A 27,144-nucleotide genomic window follows, 5' to 3' on the forward strand; every position below is an offset into this window, starting at 1 on the left:
AGCTAATAGAGGAGCACAACTTCTGCAACACAGAACTGTATCTACAGACAGCCTGAGTAAAGAATGTATAATAAACCAGGCTATCATCACGTTCAGTGTCACTGTCTGGAAACATCTTGAATTCATTATGAAACATTTATGACAACACCTCTCAGAAAGTCAGAGGATCCTCATGTGGTGAAAAAAGAAACCTGTTATTTTATTATTCAGTCACTTTTTCATTCGCTACAACGTTCATGACAACAAGAAGTATGAAACCCGTGACATCTGAAGGCTGACATGTGTAGGAACAAACACTTTAATGAGTTTTCTGTCAGCGTTATTGGTTCCATGAGATGATGAACAAGCTGTGAATTACTCATCCTTTAATCACTTCTTCGAGGCAAATGGCTTCATCTGAGAGTTTACGTCTGCCTAATGAACGCTGTCAGCCATTATCATTAAGATTTAGCGGCAGCTTCATCATTGCACTAAAACAAAAAGAAATAATGAACACGGATAAGACGACTCTGAGACTCTAGGGGAATGAAACTGCAGCTGTTTGTGCTGCTGTATCCACACAGTCACTTCATCCCTTCACTGGAAGCACTGCTCAGGAACCAGTGCGTGTAATTATGATCTTAAGGTGTGCTTATACAGAGAAACCAACACAAGACACTACATTTCAATGTGAACTTTGTAAATTAGTAAAATCTGTTGTTGATAGTTGATGCTTTAAAAACAAAGACTCCTTTGGGCACCTGGGGAGAGAATTTCTATTTTTTCTTCTGACTGCAGTGAGGAATTTAGAGAAGTCAACAACTGCAGATACCGCTCACATCCTGCAGGGGGAGCAGTCTGCATTCATAACATCAGACTCAGTGTTAAAAGAGAGAACAACAACATGCAACTTCCTCTGCAAGCTGTCATCACACTGACTGTTCTCTGTTTGTTTACTGTGGAGGCTTGTATTAATGCTCATCACAAAACATTCAAGGAGTTCTTCATCACCATCATCATCATCATCATCATCATCACCAGAAAATAGTTTGTATAATCTCATCAATGTGCATCCTCTCTTCTAATCAGTGAAGGTCTTGATTAATGATGCTTCCTGTGATTGTGACGTCAAAATGTACCTTTCTTTCCTCTTGGTGAGAGAGTGTTTTCATGGAGAGGAGAATATCTAAATAAAACTCAGGATATAAATAATTCAAGGCTGAGGATTGTCTGAATGAAAGAGAAGAAAAGCTAGCGGGGGGCTAGACAGGAGATGAAGAGAGGGGCGGGTGTCACCTGGGAGCCGGTGACAGGTAGGGAGTGTTGTTTGGGAGTCAGAGGAGCTTCATTGATGTGAAAAAGATGATTCATTCAGATATATTCTCCACATGCATACAAATACCTGCAGTGGTGTAAATACTGGCTCCTGTGTGAGTCATCAACATTTCAGCAGTGAGGTAGAAGGGAGTGAGTGTGGCTCTGAATGAGAAATCATTTGTTCACGTGTTTGGCAGAAGCCAGCAACAGACGTTTCAAGGTCGCCTCCTCCACTAGCAGAGAGGCAGTGAGGAGGAGAAACACTGGCTCACAACCAGAGCTCGCTGCCAGGATGTCTGAGGTGTGATGAGACGCGTGTGTGTGGGTCTGCCCTCCCTCCCAGGGTGTGTGTATGTACAGTATGTTCCAGTGGGACCAGCTGATGACTAACCACCACTGTGAAATAGGTTTTTAACACTCATACTGTACAAATGGAAGTGTCTGCTAACTGGGAATGAAGTGGGAGAAAGCGTTTGTTAGACCAGCTCAGATGACAGACAAATCAGACACCTGCTGTTTCACTGGTCCCAGTGTCATTTTCATTGATAGAGTCTGGAAACAAAGATTGTTTTCATTCATCCATTTCAGTCCTCTTATCTGAAGCTGCATCATGGTGGCAGCGGGTGAAGCAAGATGCTCCAAACATCCCTTGCCATAGCTTTCCAGCTCATCCTGAGGGATTCCGGGGTGTTCCCATGACAGACGGGAAGTGTAATCCCTCTAGTTTGTTCTGAGTCTGTCCCGAGGTCTCCTCCTAGTTGAATGTGCCCAGAAAATCTCCAAAGGGAGGCGTCCTTATCAGGGGCCCAAACCACCTTTACTGGCTCCTTTTGATGTGAAGTAGGGACTCTACCCTGAGCTCCCCCTGGATGTCTGAGACCCTTTTTCATTTTAGCCACTTGTATCCCATGGACTGTATAAATAATGGATGTAGTATCCGTGACGTCACCCCCTGTTCAATGTGTGCCGATCGAGAAACATGCTATTCAGACTAAAATCAGTTTTTTGTACCAGGCTGTAAACATGTTTATTTCTGCTGTAAAGATCGTCTTTTTTGAATGGGTTGTGTATGTGGTTTCTGGTACTTCCGGAGCCAGACTCAAGGGGACACTTGAGGAACTGCCGTTTTTAACACTTTTGCACTGGCTTCAATTCTCACGTCCGGAGGTTGCTGCTTGTTGTATCCGCAGTCTCATTCTGACGACCACTGCCCAAAGCTCATGACCCCAGGTGAGGGTTGGAACATCGATCGAGCAGTCAAGTGAAAGCTTTGCCAGCACTGAAAAACGCCAACCGAAATATGCTAACATTTGGACTTAACGGTGTATAAAAATGTCTGAAAATACTGTTACTATGGCCTCACTATCAACAGTGGAATCCTTTTAAAATCAATAACTTCATCTTGTATCAACATGTTGTGTGAGCTTGTTTATGACTTTAGTTTGTAGCCTGGTGATAACAGGTTGATGTAAAGTGAGCGGGTGGTTCTAATGGATTGGAAACCCTTCAAGGTGAGACAAGGCTCAGGGACTCCAATCCTCTGCTGTAACAACCTGCTCACTATACATTATCCCTTACTTCCTCACTTGGCAGTATTGTGTTCCACCCCCATTATGATGCTGCCTTCTGTTGCACAACACACACAAACCAAGCTCCTCATTTCAACACATCACATTACTCTTCCAGGGAGAGAAAAGAACATATTCATGGACTGATGAAACATGTACAGCTTCTTAAATGCCACATCCCTAACCAACCTGGTGATGTAGGCCTCAGAGATCCTGGAGTCCGTGGGCGAGTTGATGTCTTTCCCCGAGCATTTCTCCTCCCCAGCGTGCCCGCTGCTGGCCTCGCTGTCAGCCTTCTGACTCAGAGTGTCTGAGAAGCTGTCATCTCTGAGGGCAGAGACAGAGAGCCATGAGACACAGAAACAGCAAGAGGAAGTGACAGACGAACCGGCAGACTTATAGAGAAAAAGGAGAAATCAGCAGATCAGCTGGTCTTTTATATTCACACTGATGTCCGATGACAGTGTTTGATATCAGTTTCCTGTGAGTCAGCATGTTTCCCTCTCTCTCCCCCAAGGTCCACAGAGTCAGATGAGTCATATTTCCAGTCTTCACAGTACTCTGGCTGTGAGATACACGCACGCACGCACGCACGCACGCACGCACGCACGCACGCACTCACACACACACACACACACACACACACACACACACACACACACACACACACACACACACACACACACACACACACACACACACAGTCACACAGTCACACAGTCACACAGTCACACAGTCACACTCACGCACTCCAGCTGTATGAGTTTCAGTGAGGTGTGAGTCTGGATGGAGGTTACAGTTGGTGCCTGTCAGGTGGCAGTAATCAGAGCAACTGAGCGTCACTGCTGCCTCTGAAGATGTGTATGAGCTGACAGAAGACAAAGTCCCTTTTTTAGCGTGTGCACATGAACGCACACAGACACATAAAAGTGAGAAATAGCATTTCTCCAAAACAGAGGCAACAAAATTTACAGACAGAAATGATGTCTGTCGAGTCTTGAGAGAGTCATGAAGTGGTCTCTCTGACGTCTCTCTGCATGTTTTATTCTGGGCACTTTTATAGGACAAGCAGAGATCACCACCCTGTGTGCTCTCAGTCCTCAGCCTGCTCTGTTTAAGGAGAGAGGAGGAGGAGGAAGTGGCAATTCTCAGGGACAGGCTGTACAGCTGTAAATTCCCTTGCTCTTTCATTACCTAAGACGACAGCAGAGGCCCTCCTGGTAAATTATTGATGGAGGCACAGTGACGGAACAGCATCAGGGAGAGGGAAAAGAGCAGAGAGGGAATGGCCTTCTAAATGTCCATTTTATCGGCCAGCTGCTAAGTGATTGGAGTGATTCTGTTCCCCTCCTAAAGAGACAGTGGATCCAGTCCATTAGGCACCAAAACTCGGCATTGCAGAGTGTGTGCTTGTTAGTGGTGAGTGTGAGAGACAGAGACAGAGGGGCTGGCTGAGGACACTGGAGAAGGAGAATGATCTACAGCTGAACAGGGACGGCTCTGGGTCCTGAATGCACGAGTCTAAAGCCTGCTGGGGCCCTCAGACTGTTAAAGAGCAAAGTCAACAAGACGTGTGTTATTTAACCCACAGGGGTCTCATCAGTCAGAGCTCTAAGCCACAACTTCCTCTCAGCTCTTAGTGATGCTGGTAACATGTCCGTCACCAGACTCAGCTCTATTAGGCAGCTCAGTTAAACGAATGAGAGGAGCACTGAAAATATGAACATCTGTTTCTTTTTTTCTTTTGCTCATTTAACAAACCAGAAATATATCCCTTTATATCAGTTATAATATTAAGAGGCATCCTGGTGATACTTATATACTGCACAAGTTGCCAAATTGTAACGAAGTCCATTAAAAATAAAACATTCAAGGACCCTTTGAATAAATCAGAGAAGCAGGCGCCCCATGTACACAGGCTTTAGTCCTGGACACACTGGTCACTATTTAAACTCCCAGTGTGTGACAGTTTGATGCATCACATCCCCCCAACTTTAAAATCTGATGTGACACTGATAGGGTTTGGATATTGGTCTTGTATTTTCTGTTAAAATCATAATTGTCAAATCCAAATCTCCTGTTAATCCATCCAACATTTTCACTGAGAGACTAACATGCAAACTACTAGTGATACTGCTAAAGAGAGACATCAGGAGATATCCAACGTCAGTATAATCAACCCCCTGGGACCATAAATGTGCAACACTTCTAAGCAAATTTTATTTAAAGGCTTAAGTTTTACAAAGTCAACTTTGTAAAGGCATGTATTCCAATTTTCAAGTCCTATTTATTCTTAAAAACTGTTCCTGAATTTGAAATAAACACAAGGTACTTGTTTAACCCATCCCATTATGGCCTCATACCAACATTTATGCTCCATTGATAAGTTTCATAGCCCAACACATGATCCTAATGTTCCCCACAACCCAAACATGAGGATAGATGGGCTGAAAGGACCAGGACATCACCGGGGTTATCAAGTGGGCACCTGCCTTCACTGGTGTTTCACCAAGTTGGGCCCACGATAGAAGAATGGAGCATTGGTGTCTCTTTGTTTATAAGGCCACGCTGCATGAACTTCCTACTTATTCATGGTCGTCACTGACTCCTAAAACTGTCTGTGGCTGTAACCTTCAGTCTCATGGAAAAATTATGAGCATCATTCCTATGACTCGCTCTGTCTTTGGTAAAAGTGCTTCAAAATTTTCAATCAATCATCCTGGTCTGAATTACAAAGTCGCTTAAGACTGGATTCCTTTGTAAAATAGATTTTACATCTTCATTGGAATATCCCTGATAAAATAAAGTTTAAATAAAAAAATTAACTGTTGGCTCTGATCAAACTAAAGCCCGGCCGGGTTAGGCTGTACGGGGAAAAGAGAGCATTGAGAAAACAGAGACAGTGTCAGTAAAGAGATGTAAGAAAGGGGACAGGGAGGAGAGTCAGTCAATAGGGTGATCTAATCCTTGCATGAAATCTCTGTGCATGAAATATTGTTTACTTTTTATTTGTTTGTTTGCATTTATACATTCTCATATCTTAAGATGCTAGTCCAACCTAAATTGTCCATCCCTAATTCCTCATCCATGTACTGTATTTGCTTTCACCCAGCTGTTGAGTTGAACTTGTGTAAGTTTAAAGCTGTTGGGAATCATTGATGCATTTCTCTGTCCTATCTAAAAGGAACCATGATGAAAACACTCACATGTCTTGGACCACGATGTACTGGTGTGGCACCAGGCCGTCGATGCCGTTGTGGCGTCCCTCCCACCAGTCCTCCGACGCCCGTTGGTACAGCAGCAGGGAGGCGCCCTTCTTGAAGGACAGCTCTCGGGAAGAGCGCCCAACGTAGTCAAACTTGGCAATGGCTTCAATGGGCTCGCCCTCTGTCAACGGAAAAGGATTACACAGGTCAGGTTCACACAGGGATCAGACACTAAGCACAGACGGCTGATACTGCATGTGCAGACATTTTTAATGAATGAGGCCGGAGGAGCAGGATTATGAAATTAAAATCTTAATGCTTTCAGACGACACGCGATCTTTGATGGACAAATTGGCTCTGATGCAGAAGAATATCAGATCTTATTCTTGCATGATTGTGCACATGGATGCTCGTGTGTGGCAGTGTCAGCACATGGAGTTCAAGTCTGCTGAGCCTGTTTGTTATTCAAGTTGTCGTCAATAGTAACCTGGTTCTACAACAGCAGGCCAGGGCCACAGCAAGCCCTGAGGGGCTTCAGCAGGATAATTATAGGAGCTGCTGAGAGGAGATCTATATGGCTCAGGGGCATGTCACTCACTGTATGGATCATCACTCTGGGTTGATGCGTACTCAATAAGTGTACAAGTAGAGACTGGATCAGTGACATAGGAGATAAACATGGGAAGATTGGGAAAAGTTATAACAGACGTAAAAATGAGCACAACTGAGCGGCTGTATTTCAATATATCTATACTGATTTCCCTCTACAAGTCTTAAAATGAGTGTGACTATTGTTTACTCTTAAAAAATCCCCTGCTCCAGCAGACTCCTCTTCAGAAAGGTGCACGTCTCAGAGCCGATATGCATTCTCTGCAGCAACACAGCTCTAAAAATAGCTTCTTTATTCCTCCCTCGCTCCTACCTCTGCTCCCCTCCAATCTCACTTCCCCACTTCAAGTCAGACAGGAGGTCCCTGGACAGACGCAGCCTCACCCTCACACAGGCTGTCTACACACAGGGGGCAGGGAAAATGGCTTCAGCCTGTATCAGCTGAGGAAAGCCATCGTTGTTTATCTTTAACAGGAAGAAATAATTCCCTGATGAGCACCAAGGCCACGTGACAGAGGAAATATGAGCATGTTTCTGAGCAGAGTGGAGGGTTCCTTGCTTCTCTAAGTCTCCTTTATGATCTCATTAATTTCCATTTATATATTTGTTTATATTTCCAGCCTTTAACCTGCCTCCTCCCCCGCCTGTCTTAGTTAAACTTGGTTGGATTGACACGTTAGGTTGTGACGTCATTCAAATGAAATGTGACAGGCAGAAATTTACTGTCTGAATTAATTTAGCTGAACTGCTGCTGGACAAGGTTGTTAATTATGTTGATGAATGACGGGGATTTCTCCTCCCGTCTTCCTCTCACATCATCCCATGCATCCATCCATCCGTCGAACATTGCTTATGCAGGACACAGTCAGTCTGCAGTGACGTGGCTGCAGCTCAGAGCAGTGAGCCACGAAGTCAAATCTCAGCGCGGTAAAGGATTCCTTCTGTCGTGTTGAGAACTGCTTCAGATCCAACCAACTGACATTAGACACACACTCACATAAAGACCAGAGCTAAAAAAAGTACTGCACCCTGAGAGGTGGAGGCCTGCAGTGTGAGAGATATGAACTGTCAGATGTCTCACACGAGCCAGTGGAGCAGAGTGAGCGTGGATGGGGCTCTTCGTGAATGTTCAAACATTAAATTAAGGGCGGAGGGGCTGGATAAGTTTGGAAAGTTCTCCACTTTTCTATCAGGATCAGGTTCTCCAGTGTACTTGCAAAGAACCCAGGAGAGGATCAGACAATACAGATTTATGAAGAGCACTTAATCCAGACTCTCAGAGCTCTAAATGGGACTACATACTGCGTATTGTCCACAGGGGGCGCCAGAACCCATTCAAAAAAAGCTCCTCACAGCTGCTTTTAAACAAATACTTTGTTTGATTTTGAAGCCAACAGATGGATTATTTTATGAGAGCCAAAACTGTTTACAACCCTAATGTCTGATTATCCACCAGGGCACTGACGGGGTCCAAGAACCAAATCCAAATACATGTCCTAAGTATCATCATCGATGTAAAAAGGTTGTTGTTTGATTAGTTTTCTTTCATCTATTTCCTGTAATCCAATCTGAATCCAGCCCTCTGCTGTGATCAGAATCACCCTGATTTCTGGATCCAAGTTATCGCAATCATTATCAAAAGTCTTCAACAACACAGAATGGAGGCCTGATCCAGATAAATAAACGACTGGAAACCTGATCTTATCTGATATTGTGATCTTTTTTTTTTTTAACTTCTGCCAACTTGTTTCAAACATTTGATCCACTCTGATAGCTTCATCCAATTCCTTTTAATCATCAAGGTCCTGACAGGAGATATGTTGAAGATTGATTCAACATAAATATGGTTGAATACTCTCTTTTTCTCTAATATCAACCTTTAAAGACAAACTTTAAAGACCTCCAGTGCATTCAGCCATGTCCACAATGTACAGTTTTTGTGCTGCTGTGTAGCCCCATCTGTTTTCACCATGTGGAGTTTGAAATGCTCCTGGTAAGGTAGTTGAGCTCAGCCTACAGTAACCTTTGAGGTACTGACGATCCAATTACCTGCGACCAATTCATCAACACTTTGGCCACCAACCTCAGCTGGTCACTTGTTGTCTTAAGCCGAGGAGTCTTAAAGCAAAGCAGCTTTCTACATGTTTTAGTCATTTAATATTACACCATGGTTTTGTTTAAAAGTATAATTATGGCCTGATGAGGGAGAAAAGCTGCCATAAAGTGGTGCCACCAGCCTGATCCGTGTCCCTATGTTGCTTCGTCAAGCCCCCTCTTCTGGGTAAAACAACTTGACACAATGAAACACCTCTCATTGTTGCACCGATGTGTAGGATGCAGCTCACTCTTTAGATACTAAAGAAGGTATTAAAAGTGCGCCCTCATGGGAAGTGTTGAGCTTAAGGCTTCCCGCTGGACTCAAAAAGATGAAAGCGGGTTGGGTGCCGCTCTTTATGGGGATAATAATAATGAGATTCTTGTCCACTGCCCTTTAATGTGTTCAATCCAATACTCAGTGGGCCTTCTGGGACACTAGAGAACAAGGGCATCCTGCTGCTCTCCTGCAGAGCGATTTACAATCAATGTGCCAGTTAGTTCACCTCTGACCTCAGAACAAATTTACCAGCAGATGAAATCCATGTATTGACGGAGAGCGAGAAGTGCCGCTCTGAAAACATGCAGTTAATCTCGAGGCGTGACAGCTGCGGTCCATGACACTGACATGTGTGTGAGTCAGCCCTGAGCAGGAATATACAGAGGGACAGTGCACGGCTCTATTTATGTGACACTGTTGTTCTTTAATCAAGAGGAAGGAGAAGACGTAAAGAGGAGCACCCTTGATAATTTTAACTTCTTCGTGTATCACAAGTTTGTCAGGGTCAAAGGGCTGAGTGTCCCACAGAGACATAAACCTGGTGATCTTTGAAAGCTGTGCTAATGCCATCATCTTAACATGCACACATTATGTTCACACTTACAAGTTGGTCACTTTTGCTTCTAGAGCTTAGAGGACACGTCATGATTGTTTATTTCTTTCATATTATTATAGTACTCTGTGCTTCTTCTTTGGCCTTGGATCTATTTTCCTAAATAATGGTGTCTTATTAACTTGTGTTGGGCTTGGCAATGTGTTTTTGCATGATGCAACATCTAATATAAATCAAATTAAAGCTTCTGAGTACTTTTTAGCTGGTTGTGAAATGGGTACAAATCAATATTAATGCCTCTCTATGAGCAGCAAAAGTAAACAGGTGCATCAGACAAAGATTGACAACCTCTAAATAGTCATTTTTAATGTTTGAAATAAAAACATTAAATGTGGATGCAGGAGCTGCTTTTATCAAATTGAATATTGTTGATGAGCTAAAAAAAAAAATCAGGATGACACTTTTTGTTCAAAGTTACAATCTACACATCACTATCACTGCTCCCTCTGTCTCTTATTCTCTTCTATCCCTCTTTCCAACCCCAACTCGGTCAAGGCAGAGGGCTGTCTAACATGAGTCTGGTTCTGATCGATGTTTCTGCCTGTTAAAAGGAAGTTTTTCCTCGCCGCTGTAACTAGCTAAATATTGCGAGGTGCAATGCTCATGGTGGATTAGGGTGGGGTAAGACTGAGTTTTATCCTATCTTGGTGTTGGGTCTCTGTTCATAATTTGACGGCTGGTCTATACCTACTCTGTTTGTAAAAGCGTCTTGAGATAACGTTTGTTGTGATTTGGCGCTTTACAAATAAAGATTGATTGATTGATTGACATGTAAAGCAAGATCAGCCAAGAGGTATTAGGTGCATTCCTCCACAGGGGGCGCCAAAATCACCTCTGCCTGTTGACACTGTGGTAAAAACGTCAGTGTGGTATTAGGCTGGTCTTGAGAGTAGGAATATAACGAGAGTTAGCAGGCACAGAAGAGAGAGCAGCCTGAGGCGACGGCAGCAGAGCTGGTGAGAGCATCTCTAAGCTGCTGATCTCTACAAAGTCACTTAAACCAGAAGAGGTAGAGATAATAGCAACAATGTTCACAGCTGAGACATTTGCCTAATTTATGTTTAAAATTGTGTCAACGTCAAAGCTCTGAGAAGGAGAGCTGAATGAGGACAACATCAATGTGTCAACATTAATATTCCTGCAGAAGTCCCATTCCCCTCATCTAATGTTACCTTCAATGGAAATGTTCACTTTCATGTGATTTTGTCCAGCAGGGAAGCTGATAAGAAACCATTTTTCCAGGGTCATGCACACCCTATTTGGTTTCTGTAATTTGCACAACCACCTATCGGTTTTGTCCCTTACTTGGTATGCAACTGAACCTGAAGTACAGCTGAGATTCACATCATCAGATTTGCAGATGTATTAATTTAATTTCAAACACTTTTTCTTTTCTTTTTTTTTAAAAGTTATATTTCTGCCCTTTTGCCTTTATTTGATAGGACAGCTGAAGAGAGACAGGAAATGTAGGGAGTAGAGAGAGGGGGAAGACATGCAGGAGATGGTCGGCCGGACGGGAATCAAACCGGCGACCCCTGGGATGAGGACTGTAGCCTCTGTATGTGGGGCGCTTAGACCGCTAGGCCACCAGCGCCCCGTAAGCACCTTTTCTTGTTTGAAATAGAAAAGAGCTGCAACCGAGGACAGGGGTTATATATTTTGTCATAGTTTGGTGTAAATTTTGTTTTTTATCTTAATCTCAGATGTTCAGAAAAGTATTAAAGTATTCTGGAAACAAGTTTTGAACAGCCCCAAGTGTTTAAAGACTGTCTGGTTCCAAAGATCAATGCGAATTTCTGCAATTTTATGTAAATACATAAGAAAAACATCCGGAGAAAATACTTTAAAACCCTTCACGGTTTCTACAAACATACTGTATGAATAAAGCAATAAGCCTTTTGCTCCACATGTGTAGCTATGGCCACGCCAGATCATCTGTCTGATCTAATTAGATCTAACAAACTCCAAGGGGGGCCGGACCAGACCAGGACATTGTCGGACAACTACCTAGACCGAAAAGTGGAATGACTCTCATTCTTCCTTCTCTGTCTGTCTCATGTTCTCATTTTGAGGCCAAACAAGGTGAACACACTTTGAAGAGAGAATATAAACATTTCAGTCTGCAGAATCAGATGCCGCTCACCACATGGGAAAAGAGGTCTGCTTTTGTGTCTGAAATCCAAATGAGGTCATGGGGAATTTAAAAATAACTGATGACAATAACTCGACCACAGTTCAAGACTCCAAAGGGAGGGACTGACGTCACTGAGGACATCCTCCCCGTCTGCTCGGGGAGACTTTTGGAACAATAAAAAAACATGGCAGCAGGATTTCTGGGAAATCTAATATTCCATTAATTTCTCAAAGGGAGGGGAGGTGCAGTCTGTTTGACAGTGAAAATCCAAACACACTGAAGTTTCTCCTGCTAGTCTGCTGTTCTTTTTATGGCAGGTCGTTAGGATGATACTTTTTATGTGAAGAGATTAAACTCTGATGTCATAGGAGGAGATTATTTACATCCAAAGATCATCCAAACTCTGTGTTTAAAAAAATCTAATCAGTCTCTCAGGGTTTCGTGGGCGTTTGTTGTGATCGTAGGGGCCTAGAATGCCTCATTTTATGGCAACATCTTTTTAGAAGTTACAATGATAATAGGCTTTTTTCTGCTTCTCACTGAACTCATCGGCTGTGACTAACATGCCAATGAAAGGCATCTATTGTCTATGAGCAAGCTGTTTTTGTGTTGACATCACTTCCAGTCAGTTTCTGTCTAGATGCCAAGTAAAATGTGAAAAAATTAAATGAAACTCAAGTACTAAAATAACGCTTGTGCAGTGTCTTCTTCTGTTTCGAAGCTGTACAAATATCCAAAGAATAATGAACACGTAATCAATAAGATTCACGCTGCTCTACTTGTTATTTGAGATGCTAAGTTGTTAAAAAGCCTCTGATAAGAGACAGGAGCACGAGAAACTCACAGTGCATAAGCTCTCTGATAACAGCTCAGACTCACACAGCTGGTGGAGAGTAAGAAGCTTGTTTTTGGTCTTTAAACTCAATACAAGGCATCAGGAAGTGGCTAAGTGGACAGCTAACAGTTGCTAAATGATCACAAGATGACACGGAGTCAGATATTTATAATCATGAAGTCACTGTGTAGAGTCTCTTCAAAGACTCTGAAGTGTGAGGCCTGATTATGACGTTCACGCTTCAGATAAACGATCACACTGGAGCTACTGTTATGACAGATCAGCTGTTTGCTTCACAGCACAGGAAAAAAAGTGTTTTATACAAAACAGCAAAGCTTTGGGAACAGTTCATGATATGAAAGGGGTGATTTGGTCATGTCCATGTCTGTAGAGGAAATAGGACATTGTGCATGCCTGCAAGGCCAGAAGAACATGTGCAGGAAGTGGTTGGATTTGCTGGAATTTGCTTAAGTGTTGATAAACAACAACATGAAGCCCTAAAAACAGGACTTAGTGTTGTTTAAAGGCTCGTCTGTGCTCTACATTAGATACGCACACAGATACGAGTGGTGCCTTCCGTTCGTACTCTGCATTCGTTTCGTTTGATTTCTGCATGTTTTCTGCAAGCTTGCAGATATGGACCAAATGTTGCAGTACCACCAAAAAACATGGGGGCAGTGAAGCCAGTGAGGCAGTAAAGCCAATAGCTCAAACCATAGACTGCAATAGAAACCATCGACTGTATGAAATATGGACATAGTATCCGTTGCGTCACCCATCTGTTTCTGAAGAGCTGTTTTGAGACCAATCGTCGGCGGGAGCCATATTGCTTCTGTTGAGCCAGTGTGACGTAAAGAGGCAGAGTTCGAGTCTCCTAGCCAACATCTGCAGCGTTCCCGCAGGTAGCTGTGCCTCTCATTGGAAGACTAGTAATCTCAATATCTTCGAAATTGCCACGTTAGAAAAAAATTCACCCCCCTCACAGTGAGAGCACATCGAGAAATTAGCTATCCAGACTACACTCATCTTTTGTACCAGGCTGTAAACATGTTTATTTCTGCTGTAAAGATCGTCTTTTTCCCATTCATGTGTATGTGACTTCTGGTACTTCCGGAGCCAGCCTCAAGCGGATCCTCGATGAACTGCAGCTTTTAACACTTACACATTGACTCATATTTTTAAACCGGAGGTTGCCGCTTAAATAAAACACGTAACACTGTCTCATACTTTCAATCAATTATCCATCCACATGCAGCGCAGTCTTTATTGGCTCTGATTTTGTGTCTTTCATTACAGATACATCATTAATACCTCCTCCATCATCGCTGTGTATGTTCTTTTTATAAACTTTGTACTCTTCTTCTTTTTGGGGTAACTTTTGACTGTAAACAGCGCCCTTTTGCTTAACGTCCATTCCGTGGAGCTATGAGGGCTGCGACGATCACACTGTAAAAAACATACAGATCTATTTTCGTACGTAAGGGGAGCACGAAATCGCCTTCAGCCTATGGATTAGAAACCCATTATTTCACGGATAAAGTTGGAATATTTGGAGAATTAAGTTCTGATTTTACGAGAATTAAGATAATGTTTGAGAAAAACAAGGTTACTTTTGTGGGATTAAAGTCACAAATGCAAGAGAAAAATCATAAAATAACATTAAAGACCTAAATTAGAAACATGATGAATAAATTATATATTCTATGAGAGATAAGTCATAATTCCTGGCTATATTAATCTTCAAGTAGATAACATATAGTGGATATCAGAAGATCAGCCAGCTGCATGCTCTAAATGTGTTAGATCCAACAGCTGAGGACAAACAGCGGCTGTAGAAGCCTCCGCAGGCTTACTGTTGACAGCCCTTCTTCACAACAGACTCAATTTTTGCACAGTCGATTGAGAATCCAGATTCTTGAGACGTTTTGGAGCTGATGTGCTAAAAGATTGAGTGTTATGTTACTACTGAAACCTATACTAAAGTATAACTTTACAAGATGATTCCCATTCCTCATTTTAGTGCAGGTGGCTTTCTGCTTCTCTTCAGAATAACATATAGGCTATCAGACATTTCTCTGATGGACTCTCGTGATCTATTCCTCCTCTGTTACGTGGCTCTGATACTCCTCCATGAGCCTGAGAGGAAAGTCAGACATGAAGATTTTGCTCGGCTAGAGGCCGACCCTTTGTTCCCCACATCTGTTGGGCTCTCTGTCGTGCATGTTTATCGGTTCTTCATGAGCTCCAAGTTTTTTGTCTCTCTGCTTTTCAGCTGCATGTTAACAGTTAAGTCTGACCCCAGCTGCTATTTTAGTTTCATCTAACTCACTCCCTGTTTGATTTGGCAGGGACTACCTGGTGTCTATTTCAGGCAAACAAAAGGCTGCATGCATGATAGCACGAATTATCCATAACCCACAAAGTCTGAGAGAAGTCTACTGTATCTCTCTGGGTCTACGTGACTTTTTTTAACTCTCCATATTTCTCTTGGACACATGGAAATGTGATTGAATGTAGAGAAAACTCAGATCGTATAATTTCTGAACCTATTAAAACTGGACACTTTGCACACATGCTCCACACATTTTCTATTCTTTGAATCACTATAACACAATTTTCACAGGGAAAAGGAAAAGAAACCAAGTGAACTAAAAACTGAAAGAGACTGTGACCCATGGGAAATGAGATCTCTCTCCCGGGGGGTCTGTGTAGTGGGTGCAGACCACCGTGGAATCTGTTATAGGGGGATGTGTAAGAGTCCCAGAGCTCGGAGAGAGAAGCATTAGAATATGAATGGACGTCCATCACTGTGAGCCTGGTTCCCTGGACCTTCAAGGTTACTGCATTAACAGGCTGAACGGCAGGATTAGCTGCAGAGAGCTGGGTTTAACGCTTGCAGTGCCACAGAGGGAAGTTCGAAACATGGACAGCCAAGTACGGACCCTGTTACTTTAGTGTTTTATACTTTAAATATACGTTTGTACTCACCATCCTCGCTGGTGTGTGTCTCCGTCCCTCCTTCGTTGTCCACCTCCTCCAGGGCTCCATGCTCACTGTACGGGCTCTCACTGTGAGGGACAACATCAGACTGTCAGGGTCTAATCCAAGAGTAGGCCTCTAATCAGATGCATGGCCTGATTCTTTTCAAGTAAGAAGTTTTTGTTTTCATTTTTTGGCATTAAAGTATTTTTGCAAAGTGGCCCAAAGTCTGTGTGTTGTCCTGAGAAAAGTTAAGAAAACCCCAGTCCACTCTTTGCACTCATTTACTGAGCTGCTTCACTGTACACAGAGCGCTGCAGAATCACTGCACACCAGGCTGTAAACTTCACAAACTCAGTCTCAATATGACCCTTCCTTGTTCCCAGTTTTTGGAGTTTAACCAAGAGCTGAATTATCCGCAGAGGACTCCTTCTCTCCAAAACACACAGACCTGCTAATTTAATGGATGAAAACACTGAAACTAAAATGGTAACTTCAGTGTTGTTGTCTTTGAATGGGGTTCAGAGGCAAACATACTGTAGCTGTTGCAAAGTTTCAACTTCAACAAACTGGGGGCGTGTCTAGACTGTTTTCACTGGGGTGGCATGCCTTATGTGTGCACACTTCATTTACCATAACTGTCTCCACTACTTATGTCTACTCTGACCACTAACATTACAACATCATATTTCTGTTTATATTTGTAACTGTAAAGAGTGTGTTCTGCTCATGCTCAGTCTTTATATAGTCCCTCTGATAGCTCTGTAGCAGCTTCACATGATTTAAACCTCAAACACTCTTTACTGATCTCAGGCTGCTGTCTTTGAAAACCCTAATTTCAGCCTACGTCTGCGTTTTGGCTACTGTCTCTTTAAGACACTTTAAAGCTTTATAAACCAGCATTATTGAAGCCTCTTTCACTGTTGCCATGCAACAAAGTTGTGTTTCTCTCTTTAAAATGATCCATTTGCCCTTTTAAGGGGACTCACCAACAGGTGATGTCATGATTGGAGCAAATCTCGTGTTGATCTCTTTGACTTTTGATCAGAGCAGCCTGAAGTCTCACCCAGGGATAACTCCAACACACGTTAACCTCACAATCAGAAACTTTGCTGACTTTTAGTATTGACATCCAACATTTTGATATAATATTTGTTAATAAAGTATGGAAAAAGCATAATATTACTACTTTAAAAAGTAACACAAGAGAGGTGCAACATTTACAACTTTTTTCATGACTTAAAAAGAAAGTCTTTGTCTTAAGTCCCAACTTAGAGTACTAACTGAATTACTTTAAAGTCATAAAAATGATTTTCGTCCATCTTAAACCCCCAAGATTTGTGATATCTTGAAATCTTAATCTTAATCTCTTGGAGATTCAGACCTGATTCAAACTGTTCAGAAGCTAATCTCACGTTAAAAATCCTGACTGGTGCTCACTAAGTTAGATCAGTTTCAATGAGTATTTGTTTTAATTTATGAGGGGGAAGTCCCTGGGTCGCATGTGCAGGATAAGGAGGAGTGTTCAGTAATGTTTGTGTGTTGATATCACTCAACATGTGTAAAAACTTCTCCACAACACACACAACAGCAGAAAAGTCAATACAGATTACTGAGGTGAGCAGTAGAGTTAATAAAGCAGAGAAACTCTGCTCAACATGTTACATTGTGACTACCTGGTGTGTTTACCCCTGCTTCAGTCAGACTTTTACCAGGAAGCTGGGAGGATATAGTCTGCTAAAGACAAGATTGACACATTTTGAAGTTTGCATTTCCACATGCACTTCCCTGGAATATGTCAGGACATTTTCAAAGGTGCAGAGCAAAAGCGAAAGGGATCCAAAAAGTTAAAAATGTAGTATTGGGTAGATTGATATAGTTTGGTAGCTTTGCATTAATCAGCTGGACCCCAAACAGCTGACAAACTAGGACTGGGTAAGCCGTAGTCTCTTTATGAAGTGTGCAACATCAAACTTAATGCCAATGAAGATGACAAGGCATAAAGGAGAGGAGGTTTTTATGATTTACATGACCGAGAGAAAGTTCACACAGCGGTCACGCTGAGGAATCTGTGAGAAGCTCAGATCCTTTCTCTATGGCTGGCGTTTTGCTAAATGGTCCTCCTCTGGTGTCGTGCTGAGAGAGCTGGCAGTAAAGCCACACATATCTCTACAGATTAACCCCGCTGAGAACCGAGAGTCTCCTCCAAGGCCAGCTCTTCTTCTGCAAGAAAGGGATGCAACCAAGACAACAAATCTGCTCAGAACTTCATGAGCTGTGCCGGGGTTCATGTCTGTGCTGAGACGGCTGATCAGCTCTAGCCTGGGATAAACCACTACCAGCCTGTGGTGATGTGGGGGCACAGTAAAGGAGGAGTAGACAGATAAGGCGAAAGAGAGAAAGCAGGGTGGTAGAGACTGCTTACAGATGTGGGGCTTACACTGGGTCTCAGGTTTGTGTGACTCCTACATGTGCTGCACTTCTCCTTAACGTCCTTTCTCTGCCATGTGACCTTTGTTTTCCCCCCTGCTGTGATTGAGGTGATTAAAGTGATTGTTTCAGGCTGTCTCACCCAGAAAGTCCACCGTGTAAAGTCAGAGCTGAAACATGCTCTGCCTTGTCATGTTCTCTTTACCGCATGCTCCTAATCTATGTGTAATCACTCATATCAACTCCACTGACATACTACTGACACAGCTGCACCGCAGAGAGAGCACGCATACCTGCAAGATGATTGAGTCCCTAATGAAGGAGGTTTGGGTGTGTGCCATGTGAACCACTCATGGTGAGGAGAAATAAGAGGAAAAGTAGGGTAAGAGAACCACCACCATCTGTCTGACTCCAAAACCCACACTGGCTTGTGTTTATCTTTGCAGCTGCATCAGAATTACGGATGAAGAGTTTCAACGATCATAATCAGCAACAGAAATTTTGGCATAAGGAATCAGATAAATGGGTAAAAAATAAGGAATAAAAAGTTATACACAAAGAGGAAAAGGTTGTGCAATCTATTTTTTCATAAAATGGAAAAGTAATGACTTTGCAGTCAGTGTCTCGATGAAGACATCCTGACCCGGGACTTCCTCCAGATCTGTGTCTGGTTCGTCTACGATCCTCAACACCCAGAAGCTGTGCAATCAGAACGCAGCACGCAGTAGGACTGCAGGACAGCTGGAGTCATGTGACCGAGGTTTTCCGGTGGTAATTACTGCATCTCCTCATCCATGTTGTCTTTATCATCCTCTAAAAACCTCTGACCTGTTGACTCTAGGCCACGCCGCTCATTACGACGGTTTGTTGTTGTAGTTAAGTGAAATACAATCTGATGATAACACAGAGTGTTTTATTCTGAAAATTAACCGGATGTTTCATTTTGTTTTGGTGCCTGACTTCCTGTCCCACTTCATCTGCTCTGTTGAGTTTGATGCGTTGTGCTCCGGCATCCTGCAAAAATAGAATTCTTGTGTATGTGATTCGGGTACACAAGATCAGAGTCGCAGCCATAACGCAATGGAGCGGATCCAGTGGGAGTTAACACATTGACTAGAATAGAAACCTATCAACTCTCGTGCTGTGATGGGTCAGAGATGGACCGGACACAGATCTGATGGAATTTGGCCATGGCTCCTCATGCAGAGAGGCACAATGTTTGTTTGGAAAACTGCCCACATTGGACCAGGAACCTGGTCATGCTAATTTAAAGATAAAGTGTAGTATTTAAAGTAATTTAGCAGAACAGACTTGGTGGAGATGAAACATAATATGCCCTTTTTGTATTTAGTAAGCAGCAACACGGAATGCACCAGTTGGAAGAAGGAGATGAATAAGCCAAATGCTTTGTATTTATCAAGTTCTGATGGTAAAAACTTGACAAATGAAGGATCGCGCTTATCATACGTCACTGGAGCTTCTTGTCCTTAAAGGCCACCATCACCTCCCCAAAGAGCAGAGTAAGCAAGGGAGCATTTCAGTCTATAATCTGATCTCTAGATATCACTAAACATTCCCATTTCACCAGCATCCAAAGTCAGATGGCTTTTTATTTTAGTGTTTAATCCTCCAGAACACAAAGTTCAACTTACAGACACACTGGCACACTAAGCAGCTGCTCACACAGGTAGATAGTCGGCCTCTTCTTACTTAGAGACATCAAGTTAAAACAGTAATCATGAAGAACACATTTGGTCTGGCCTCTGGCCTGAAGAGTTACCGAATGTTTAAAAAACAGACTCACCAGTAGTCTCCTCCAGCCATACACTTCTCATAGACGGGCCCATCCAGCTCTTTGGAGTCAGGGAAGATGGTCTCATTGTGGATGATGATAGTCTTTACGATCTCGTTGACGTGAGCCTGGCAGGACACCTGGTCTTGGCTGTCCGGTGTGGGCATGAGCGTGGGACCGAAGCATATGGCCAGGTTGTATGGGTCCATCATGTTCTCATCGCTGTATTGGGCCAGGCTGGAGAGAGACAGGGAGGAACAGAGGGATGAGGACTTATGCATGTTTCAAATCATATCAACACCATAGGATGTGGAGAGCAGTCAATGAATTTCCTGATCAGTCTCAATAAACTTACTGGTTGAGGAAGGCGAAGAGGTAGCGCATCACTATGAGGACAGATCTGGGGATAGTCAGGAGGATCTTACGGATGTACAGCGATCGCTCGTACAGGTTTTCTATTCCTGGAGGAGCAAAATGAGAGAGAGGGTGCGACATTAAAACAGGGAACTGCTGTAAGACAAGATAAACAAAGGGTTAGGTGAAAAAAACACTGCTGCGTTCCTGTCCTTTCACCTCTGCTTTATGTAAAGCACATCGCTCTACATATCCATGGTTTTAAAGCACAAACACAGATATTGATCTTCACTGAACAGGTTGAAGTATATAAGCACAACAGCATGTGGAAGCTGAGCCGATTACTTATCAGAATTACAGTTAGTCTCTGGAGGACCGGCCAAGATTTACTCATGCAATATCAACAATATATATGTATGTGCAGTATATACGGGAATGCATGTGTGTGGGCTTTAATGTGTAAGGGCGACACAATAAATCACATTTTCATCAACACTGTGATATGTATATGGACATGAGCAATAAAAACATCACAGGAGGCTGCCTTCAACACAACGACAAGAAAAAACACTCAATGTACACATGCCATACATTCACACTCAGGATCTGACCAATCGGATGAGGGCCTCAACACATGGGTCATGATTTTACATCATTCAACCAATGAGATGAAGCAACAGCTAGCCGTCAATTACTCTCAGATTAATTTGCACTATTTGATTCTGAACAGCAAAGGCAACACGAGAGACAACCTGATCAACACACACTGGTTTATGGTATCGTTATTTACTGCGGAAATTTAGGACATAATATTAATAATTTACTGATACTGGCCAAACGATTGACACACCCATGAGTCACCAAAAGGAGTAACAGCACTTTTTTCATCCAGTATGGATCCATGTCCCACCAAACATTCCCTGATAATCATCTCATTAGTCGTACGTTAATCGAGTAGAGGTGAACTGAAAATAAATATCAGATACCTTTCTCTTATAAGCAGGAATTTAGAAGTATAATAACATACTAACTTTTAATCCAAGCTCCAACCCTGAGTAAGACATTAGAGGAAAATGGCTGCCCTGTGATAATGACGTATTCTAAATGTAGCCAGCATGACGACTGAGGAAGAAGAGCAGAGTGAGCAAAATGTGGTTGATGGTGTAAGGAAAACAACACATCTACTTTTGGAAATTATTCTGATTTAGAGAAATGATGTAAAAAAGAGGAATGGTGTCAAACAAACAACTAAGGAACATTGAAATCACTCCATAAAGATTATTAAGACCCAGTCCGTGTCAAGGGGTCCTCCAGAGGGAAGAATTTAATGTGTTCCTGAAGACTTTCACTGCATTCAGCAATGTGCAGTTTCTATGCAGATGTGCAGCTCTTTCTAGAACCATCTGGAATCACCAACAAGCCAGCTACCTGCACAGTAGTTGAGCTCAGCTTGCGGTGGCACTGATAGTTGTGAGGTAACCCACTGTCTGCGACCAATTGGCCAAGATGCATGGCACCCTCTCTCGTCATAAGTTGAGGAGTATTTTAATCAAACTAGCACACAGTGGATTTACTTATTAGTGTCCCTCAGTTCTTTTTTAATGCATGATTGTGACCTAATGAGAGAGAAAAATGTTAAAAATATATTTTTTTAAATCAGAGAAACCCATTAAAACCTCACTCTGCATTTTGATTGGTGTATTAGTCACACCCTTGCATACAATGACGCTCACGTTTTAGAAGACAAAAACTGATCCAAAGTGCGTTTTATACATCATATATTACGGTAAGTGATACATGACCAGCCAATTATGTCCCTGCACTGTCCTGCAGCCCATGGTGCTTGTCTCATACCACAGAGAAGAGCAGGAGGAGGACCGTATGTAGCACCTGAGAACAAGGATGCAGAGTAGTTCCTCCTTGTTCTCTGTTTGCTTTCTGGTCTCTGCCCTGAAGAAATGACTTTATTACCAATAGAGAAGAAACTTTTCCTCCATAAAAATTTATTGCAGGAAAATTAACATAAACAAAGAAAACAAAGCAATGAAAATCTCTCTCATATTGGGCTTTATCAACATGCGAGGGGAACAACTACCTTTATTTCTTTTATTACTCTGATTTTTTTCTCCAGCGGCACTTGAAGCAGTCTGTTTTATTTGGCTGAGCTGGGTTCTGCTGGCTGGTAAAAATAGCCCGTCACCCTCCAGCCACTCTGTGCCATCTGGGATTTGAGCTTCTGGGATACTTGTGATGGATTTTCATGAATACCTAACCAGGATTCTGCAAGGCTCCCGAGCACTTCAGAATTCTTCTTTTCTAACACTTCTATTTATAGATCTGCTCTGCTTTGTACGCTTATACATCACCTCCAAACACGTGCCAGAGAGCGCAGCCATGCAACACATCACTGCAGCGCACTCAAACCTGATATGGTTGCAGTATGCTGCTGTTTTAGTGAGAAAAACGCAGTCAGCTGAGAGCAGTGAAATGGAAAAGTGATCTTGTAGCAGGTCTGACGGCTCCGTGTGGAATAAGCAGAGAGGTTTTAATACGGAGCGCGCTGGGCGTTCAGCCCACGCTGCAATCACTGGCATGTTGAGCCGGGGAATGTAAACAGGGAATCCCCATCCCTCATCCTGCACTAATGTGTTAGAGTACACCCAGGAAACACACACACTTGTGAGTGTGTACAAGCCTGCATGAACGTACAAACACACGAGTAGAGACGCTGTACAAGGTGTAACTGCTCATGTACAACTGATTCAAAGCTTGTTTGAGCTTTCTTCAAGAGAGTCGAGATGACTCCTGTTATTGCTTTCAGGATGAAAAAGAGCAGACTGATCTGTGAACAGTCTCACAGAAAAATGATTCTGCTAACAACTTTATTTCAGACTCTCATCACTTCTTTTGAAATGTTATGCTCCACCTCGACCCTGTGTGCATCCTCAGCTCAGCTCACTAACACCAGATACTCTCCTTCACAGTGCCTAACCAAACACCACAGAGTAGTGTTGTTACTACACCAGCAATAGTTTTGATATTATGTTCTTTTTGGACTGATAAGTTAAATGTCAAAGTTGATGTTTAACAGAGACACGTCTAAAGTGTTCGCACATTACCAACATGTTCCCTTGATAAGAAAGGTCTACTACATTATACATTTTGCAGGCAGTCCTTTTCTTTGCAGTGCTGAGGGTGAAATGCAAGACTTTAAAAGTTTTAGGATATGATGGTGTTGCATCGGCCTGTCACTTTCCAGTCGCTGTATTGAATGCACAACTCTCTGCAGAGATAGTAAGGAGGTGAGATGGCTTAATCCTTAGAAACTCAGATCCAGAAAACAATGGTATGTCTGCTCACAGTATGAAAATGTGTCACTCATCTTCACAAACTTAATTCAGGGAGCTATGTTTAGTAAGTACATTGTTTTAAACATGTCAACCTTAAGAGTTCTTTTGTTTCTGCTCTGTTTCAGTCCTGCATAATTCAAAGAGCTTTAATTGTATACAAGTAGCCTTTGTTTACTTCGTACATAGCTTTGTGAGACATTAATATATTTACTTTAGTTGTGTTTGTGCACTTGAAGAAAATGCAAAATTGCACATATTTCAGATTCATTTCTGTGCCATAAATAATACATTTTAAGATGGAAGCTTGCGGCCGTATATAAAAGTGGATTGCAGGCTGGACGTTGGACATTTCTGATTAAGGCTAACATTACTTATTTCACCTTGTCAGTCTATCAAAAATCCCTTTTTTTTATTGCAGTTATTTAGCAAATTTTCTGAACTCTTGTGTTTTGCTCTTACTCTCCATAACACAAAGCTTTCAAAAGAAGGACAGGACAAAGTCATTCTGCTGACAAAATTCTACAGACAGTTAAATATTCAGACTCAGCTGATGGGTAATACATGTGCAAATGATGGTATTGATGCTAAATAATAACACCAACTTAATTTTTTTCTCCTTTTGAAGATTCAAAGATTCATCATAAACTAGATTTTTTACATACAGTCAGAACATGAAAACCACACTGACAACTGGTTCAAAACGTGTTAGAGAGAATGTTTGTTTTCTTACTGATGCAGGAGAGCAGGTCGTTGAACCTCTCTTTGGGGAAAAGCGGGTTCTCCAGACCTCGGAAGTAAAGTTTGAGAACGCCCGCCACTGAGTTGATGTCATGATTATTCTCCTCATCCGTCAGAGGGTCGTTTCCTAAAACACAGACAGGTGAGTGGCCCAGTCAGACACCTTTATTCATTCAAAATGCAAATTCATTTATGAGAAAAGCATCAGATAAAAACTCAAAGACCACTGTCTTAACTGGTGGATGTAATGTGATGCTATTTGAGGATGTTAAAAGCAAAGATCCTTTCTGATCCTGATGACAGGAAGTGAAGTGACTGTACAAACAGATGTTCTGCACCTCTTTCAAATGAGTTCTTGATGTCATTGACCTCCAGCTGGGATCCAGACACCCGAAATATTCCTTGATGCTGCAGGCCTGCAAAGTCGGAGACAGGAGAAGGAGAAACAAAAGTCACAGTCAACAGAAAGAAGCGAAGAAAGCAGCTTTCGTCTGCCCGAAGAGGCTCGTCCAGTTCGTTAAGCCCCTTCACTTTTCTAATTAACCATAATTAATGAGTTAGGGACACAGCAATCAGGCTTTACTAAAGTTTCCTCCAGCTGGGATTAGGACTTAATAAGGCGAGAGGTCAGGGGTCAGGAGGAGGAGAGATTAGTCTGCTGTTTGTCTCTTTAAAATTTCTCTTTGTGCGGCTAATAAGATACAGCTGACGAGCCTGTGAGCTCACATTACTGTCACATCTTTACAGCTTAGATTAAATTCTTTAAGTCTCTTTTCAGTCTCGTTTAAATTCTGAAAGTCAACACGAGCTGCAGACGGAGCTGTCGGTCTGTTTGTCTCTCTGTTTGTTTGGAAAGCTGGGTGGAAAAGGCTGTAAACAAAACAGGATCTGCTTTTTCCCATGACTGCTGCTGAAGTTAAACACACTGACGTTAAAGCAGCGTACACGCCCAAACAATCAGAGCATGGAAATCACTCCAGTGTCACTTCACACCAAAGGCAGACTACAGCCGACTGTATGAGAGGATTTATTTACACAGTATCAAATACAGTCGAGTTCATCTTCATAACTTACAACAGCCAACTTACCGTACAAGTTTATGTAGCGGATACAGCTTTCAACCACGCGGGGGATCGCCTGTCCAGAGTCCTTCGAAGGCAAAGTTAAGACACGAACGTCAGATCATTTATTTTATAATCAGCCGTTTTGATTTCATGAATAACTGCTGGAGCCCGACAGATACGAGAAATTTCTAATTCATTTGACGCCAATGATAAAGAATTATATAAAAATTGTAAATTTTTCTGCAAATGTAATAAATTAAGTATAAATCTGATTGGACTAAGCCACTTTTACTCTTTAGATTATTTCATATCTAAAATGAATCTTTCAAAAATAGGGACCATTTCAGTATACTGCTGATTCATTTATCATGTAGAGGGTTTGCACTGACGTCACTTTCCCACCAGGACATGCCCCCCCTCCTGGCATCATGACCGCCTTCAGAAGGGAAACTATGAAAACTGGGCGTAAAACAAACAAATATCTGCTTAGGTGAAGAGCAGTGTAACTTAGCACTTAGATCTACAGATTACCACAGATGCAGCGATCTGTGAACATTAACATGTGGAGAGAGATCAGGTTTCCTGACATTTAAATACACCTGACTTATAGGAAATTATGATTTCAGCAGTACAGGAAGGGACTAAGATTAGGTCTGATACTTTCACTTTATTTAAAAAACACAGAAGCAACTGTGATATTTGGTCAAATAGAAGCCATGTTAAATTATTCAATTGGTTTAATCTGTGATAAAGACGGACAAAGTACCTGTTGTTCACTTCTGGTTTCAAAACAATGCTTTACAAAGCTGTTTTTGAAGCTTATAAGTGTCACTGATTTACCTGTTGTTGTTTTCTTTGCACTCGGCAAGGCTGAAAATGTAGGTGAGACTCAAATAAGTATTTTACTTCTACGCCTGTTCAGTCACCCCTTTATACATGGCTGTTTACTTTGTTTATAACGACTGTACTGTGAAATTATTGTATTAACTATGAAGACAGATTATATATACTAATACAGCAGAGGCAGCTGTGCTGACCAGGCAGACTCTGCAGGATATTAGGACCAAGCTTACAAACGTAATCCAGCGTCCTCATACACTGTGATCATTCTCTGACTGTACGGATGATCAGCTGCAGTTTAAAGTGTTGATTCTACCTGAAGCGAACAGGTAAAACGAGAGGAGGGGATCAGATTATATCATCACTGTTTGCAGGCAGAGACTTTGTGATGTAATATGACAGTCTGTGTTACTTTAACTGCACAGCTTCATTTTGTGGGTTTATTAACCTAATAATACAATTTCACATGTTTCTATAAAAATATTATTTTGGCTGAGGATCTAAATTGCCCACAAAGATCATCATCATGACATTATCATTGGACTTTTCAGCCTACTAAAGCTGAAACTCTGGACATCAGCTTGTCCGGATCATGTTAGCTTCTTGTCTTACTTTGTGTGTTTTAGCAGCATTCAGGTTGAACGCTGATGCTGCTGCATGCTACGTGCTCTGGGTCTACAGTGACGTCAGGTGCACTCCCTCTATTCTGCTTCACTAATTTAAAGGAAGTAGTATTTAAAATAACAAAACTTATTTAGATTTGATGATCTCCATACGGATTGGGATCTCCTGATGCCTCGTCTTTTAGAGTGCAAACTAAATACCAAAGGTCTAGGCGTTTATATCTCTGGTGTCCTGATGATATCCGCTCTCTGATGTATCGGTCGGGCTCTGACATTAAGTGGTTACAGTGACTAAACATAGCATTAACATGCACACCCAGTGTAAAGGAAGTTAGCAGG

At 42.2% G+C, this 27,144-nt stretch overlaps 1 protein-coding gene across 3 annotated transcripts in view; it reads right to left on the reverse strand.

Moving 5' to 3' along the window:
- The window catches only part of srgap1a (SLIT-ROBO Rho GTPase activating protein 1a), a 117,897-nt gene that overhangs the window by 5,191 nt on the left and 85,562 nt on the right, over window positions 1-27,144 (reverse strand). For all 3 annotated transcript variants that reach the window (XM_034685674.1, XM_034685672.1, XM_034685673.1), the window contains exons 13-20: window positions 25,367-25,427; window positions 24,617-24,694; window positions 24,271-24,405; window positions 20,192-20,297; window positions 19,849-20,073; window positions 15,624-15,703; window positions 6,071-6,251; window positions 3,054-3,191 (exon numbers count right to left, since the gene is read on the reverse strand). In XM_034685674.1, coding sequence (XP_034541565.1) covers window positions 3,054-3,191; window positions 6,071-6,251; window positions 15,624-15,703; window positions 19,849-20,073; window positions 20,192-20,297; window positions 24,271-24,405; window positions 24,617-24,694; window positions 25,367-25,427 — 1,004 coding nt within the window. The remainder of the gene's footprint in view (window positions 1-3,053; window positions 3,192-6,070; window positions 6,252-15,623; window positions 15,704-19,848; window positions 20,074-20,191; window positions 20,298-24,270; window positions 24,406-24,616; window positions 24,695-25,366; window positions 25,428-27,144) is intronic.

This window comes from Notolabrus celidotus, chromosome 6 (genome assembly GCF_009762535.1).
Source record: "Notolabrus celidotus isolate fNotCel1 chromosome 6, fNotCel1.pri, whole genome shotgun sequence".
NCBI classification, from domain to species: domain Eukaryota; kingdom Metazoa; phylum Chordata; class Actinopteri; order Labriformes; family Labridae; genus Notolabrus; species Notolabrus celidotus.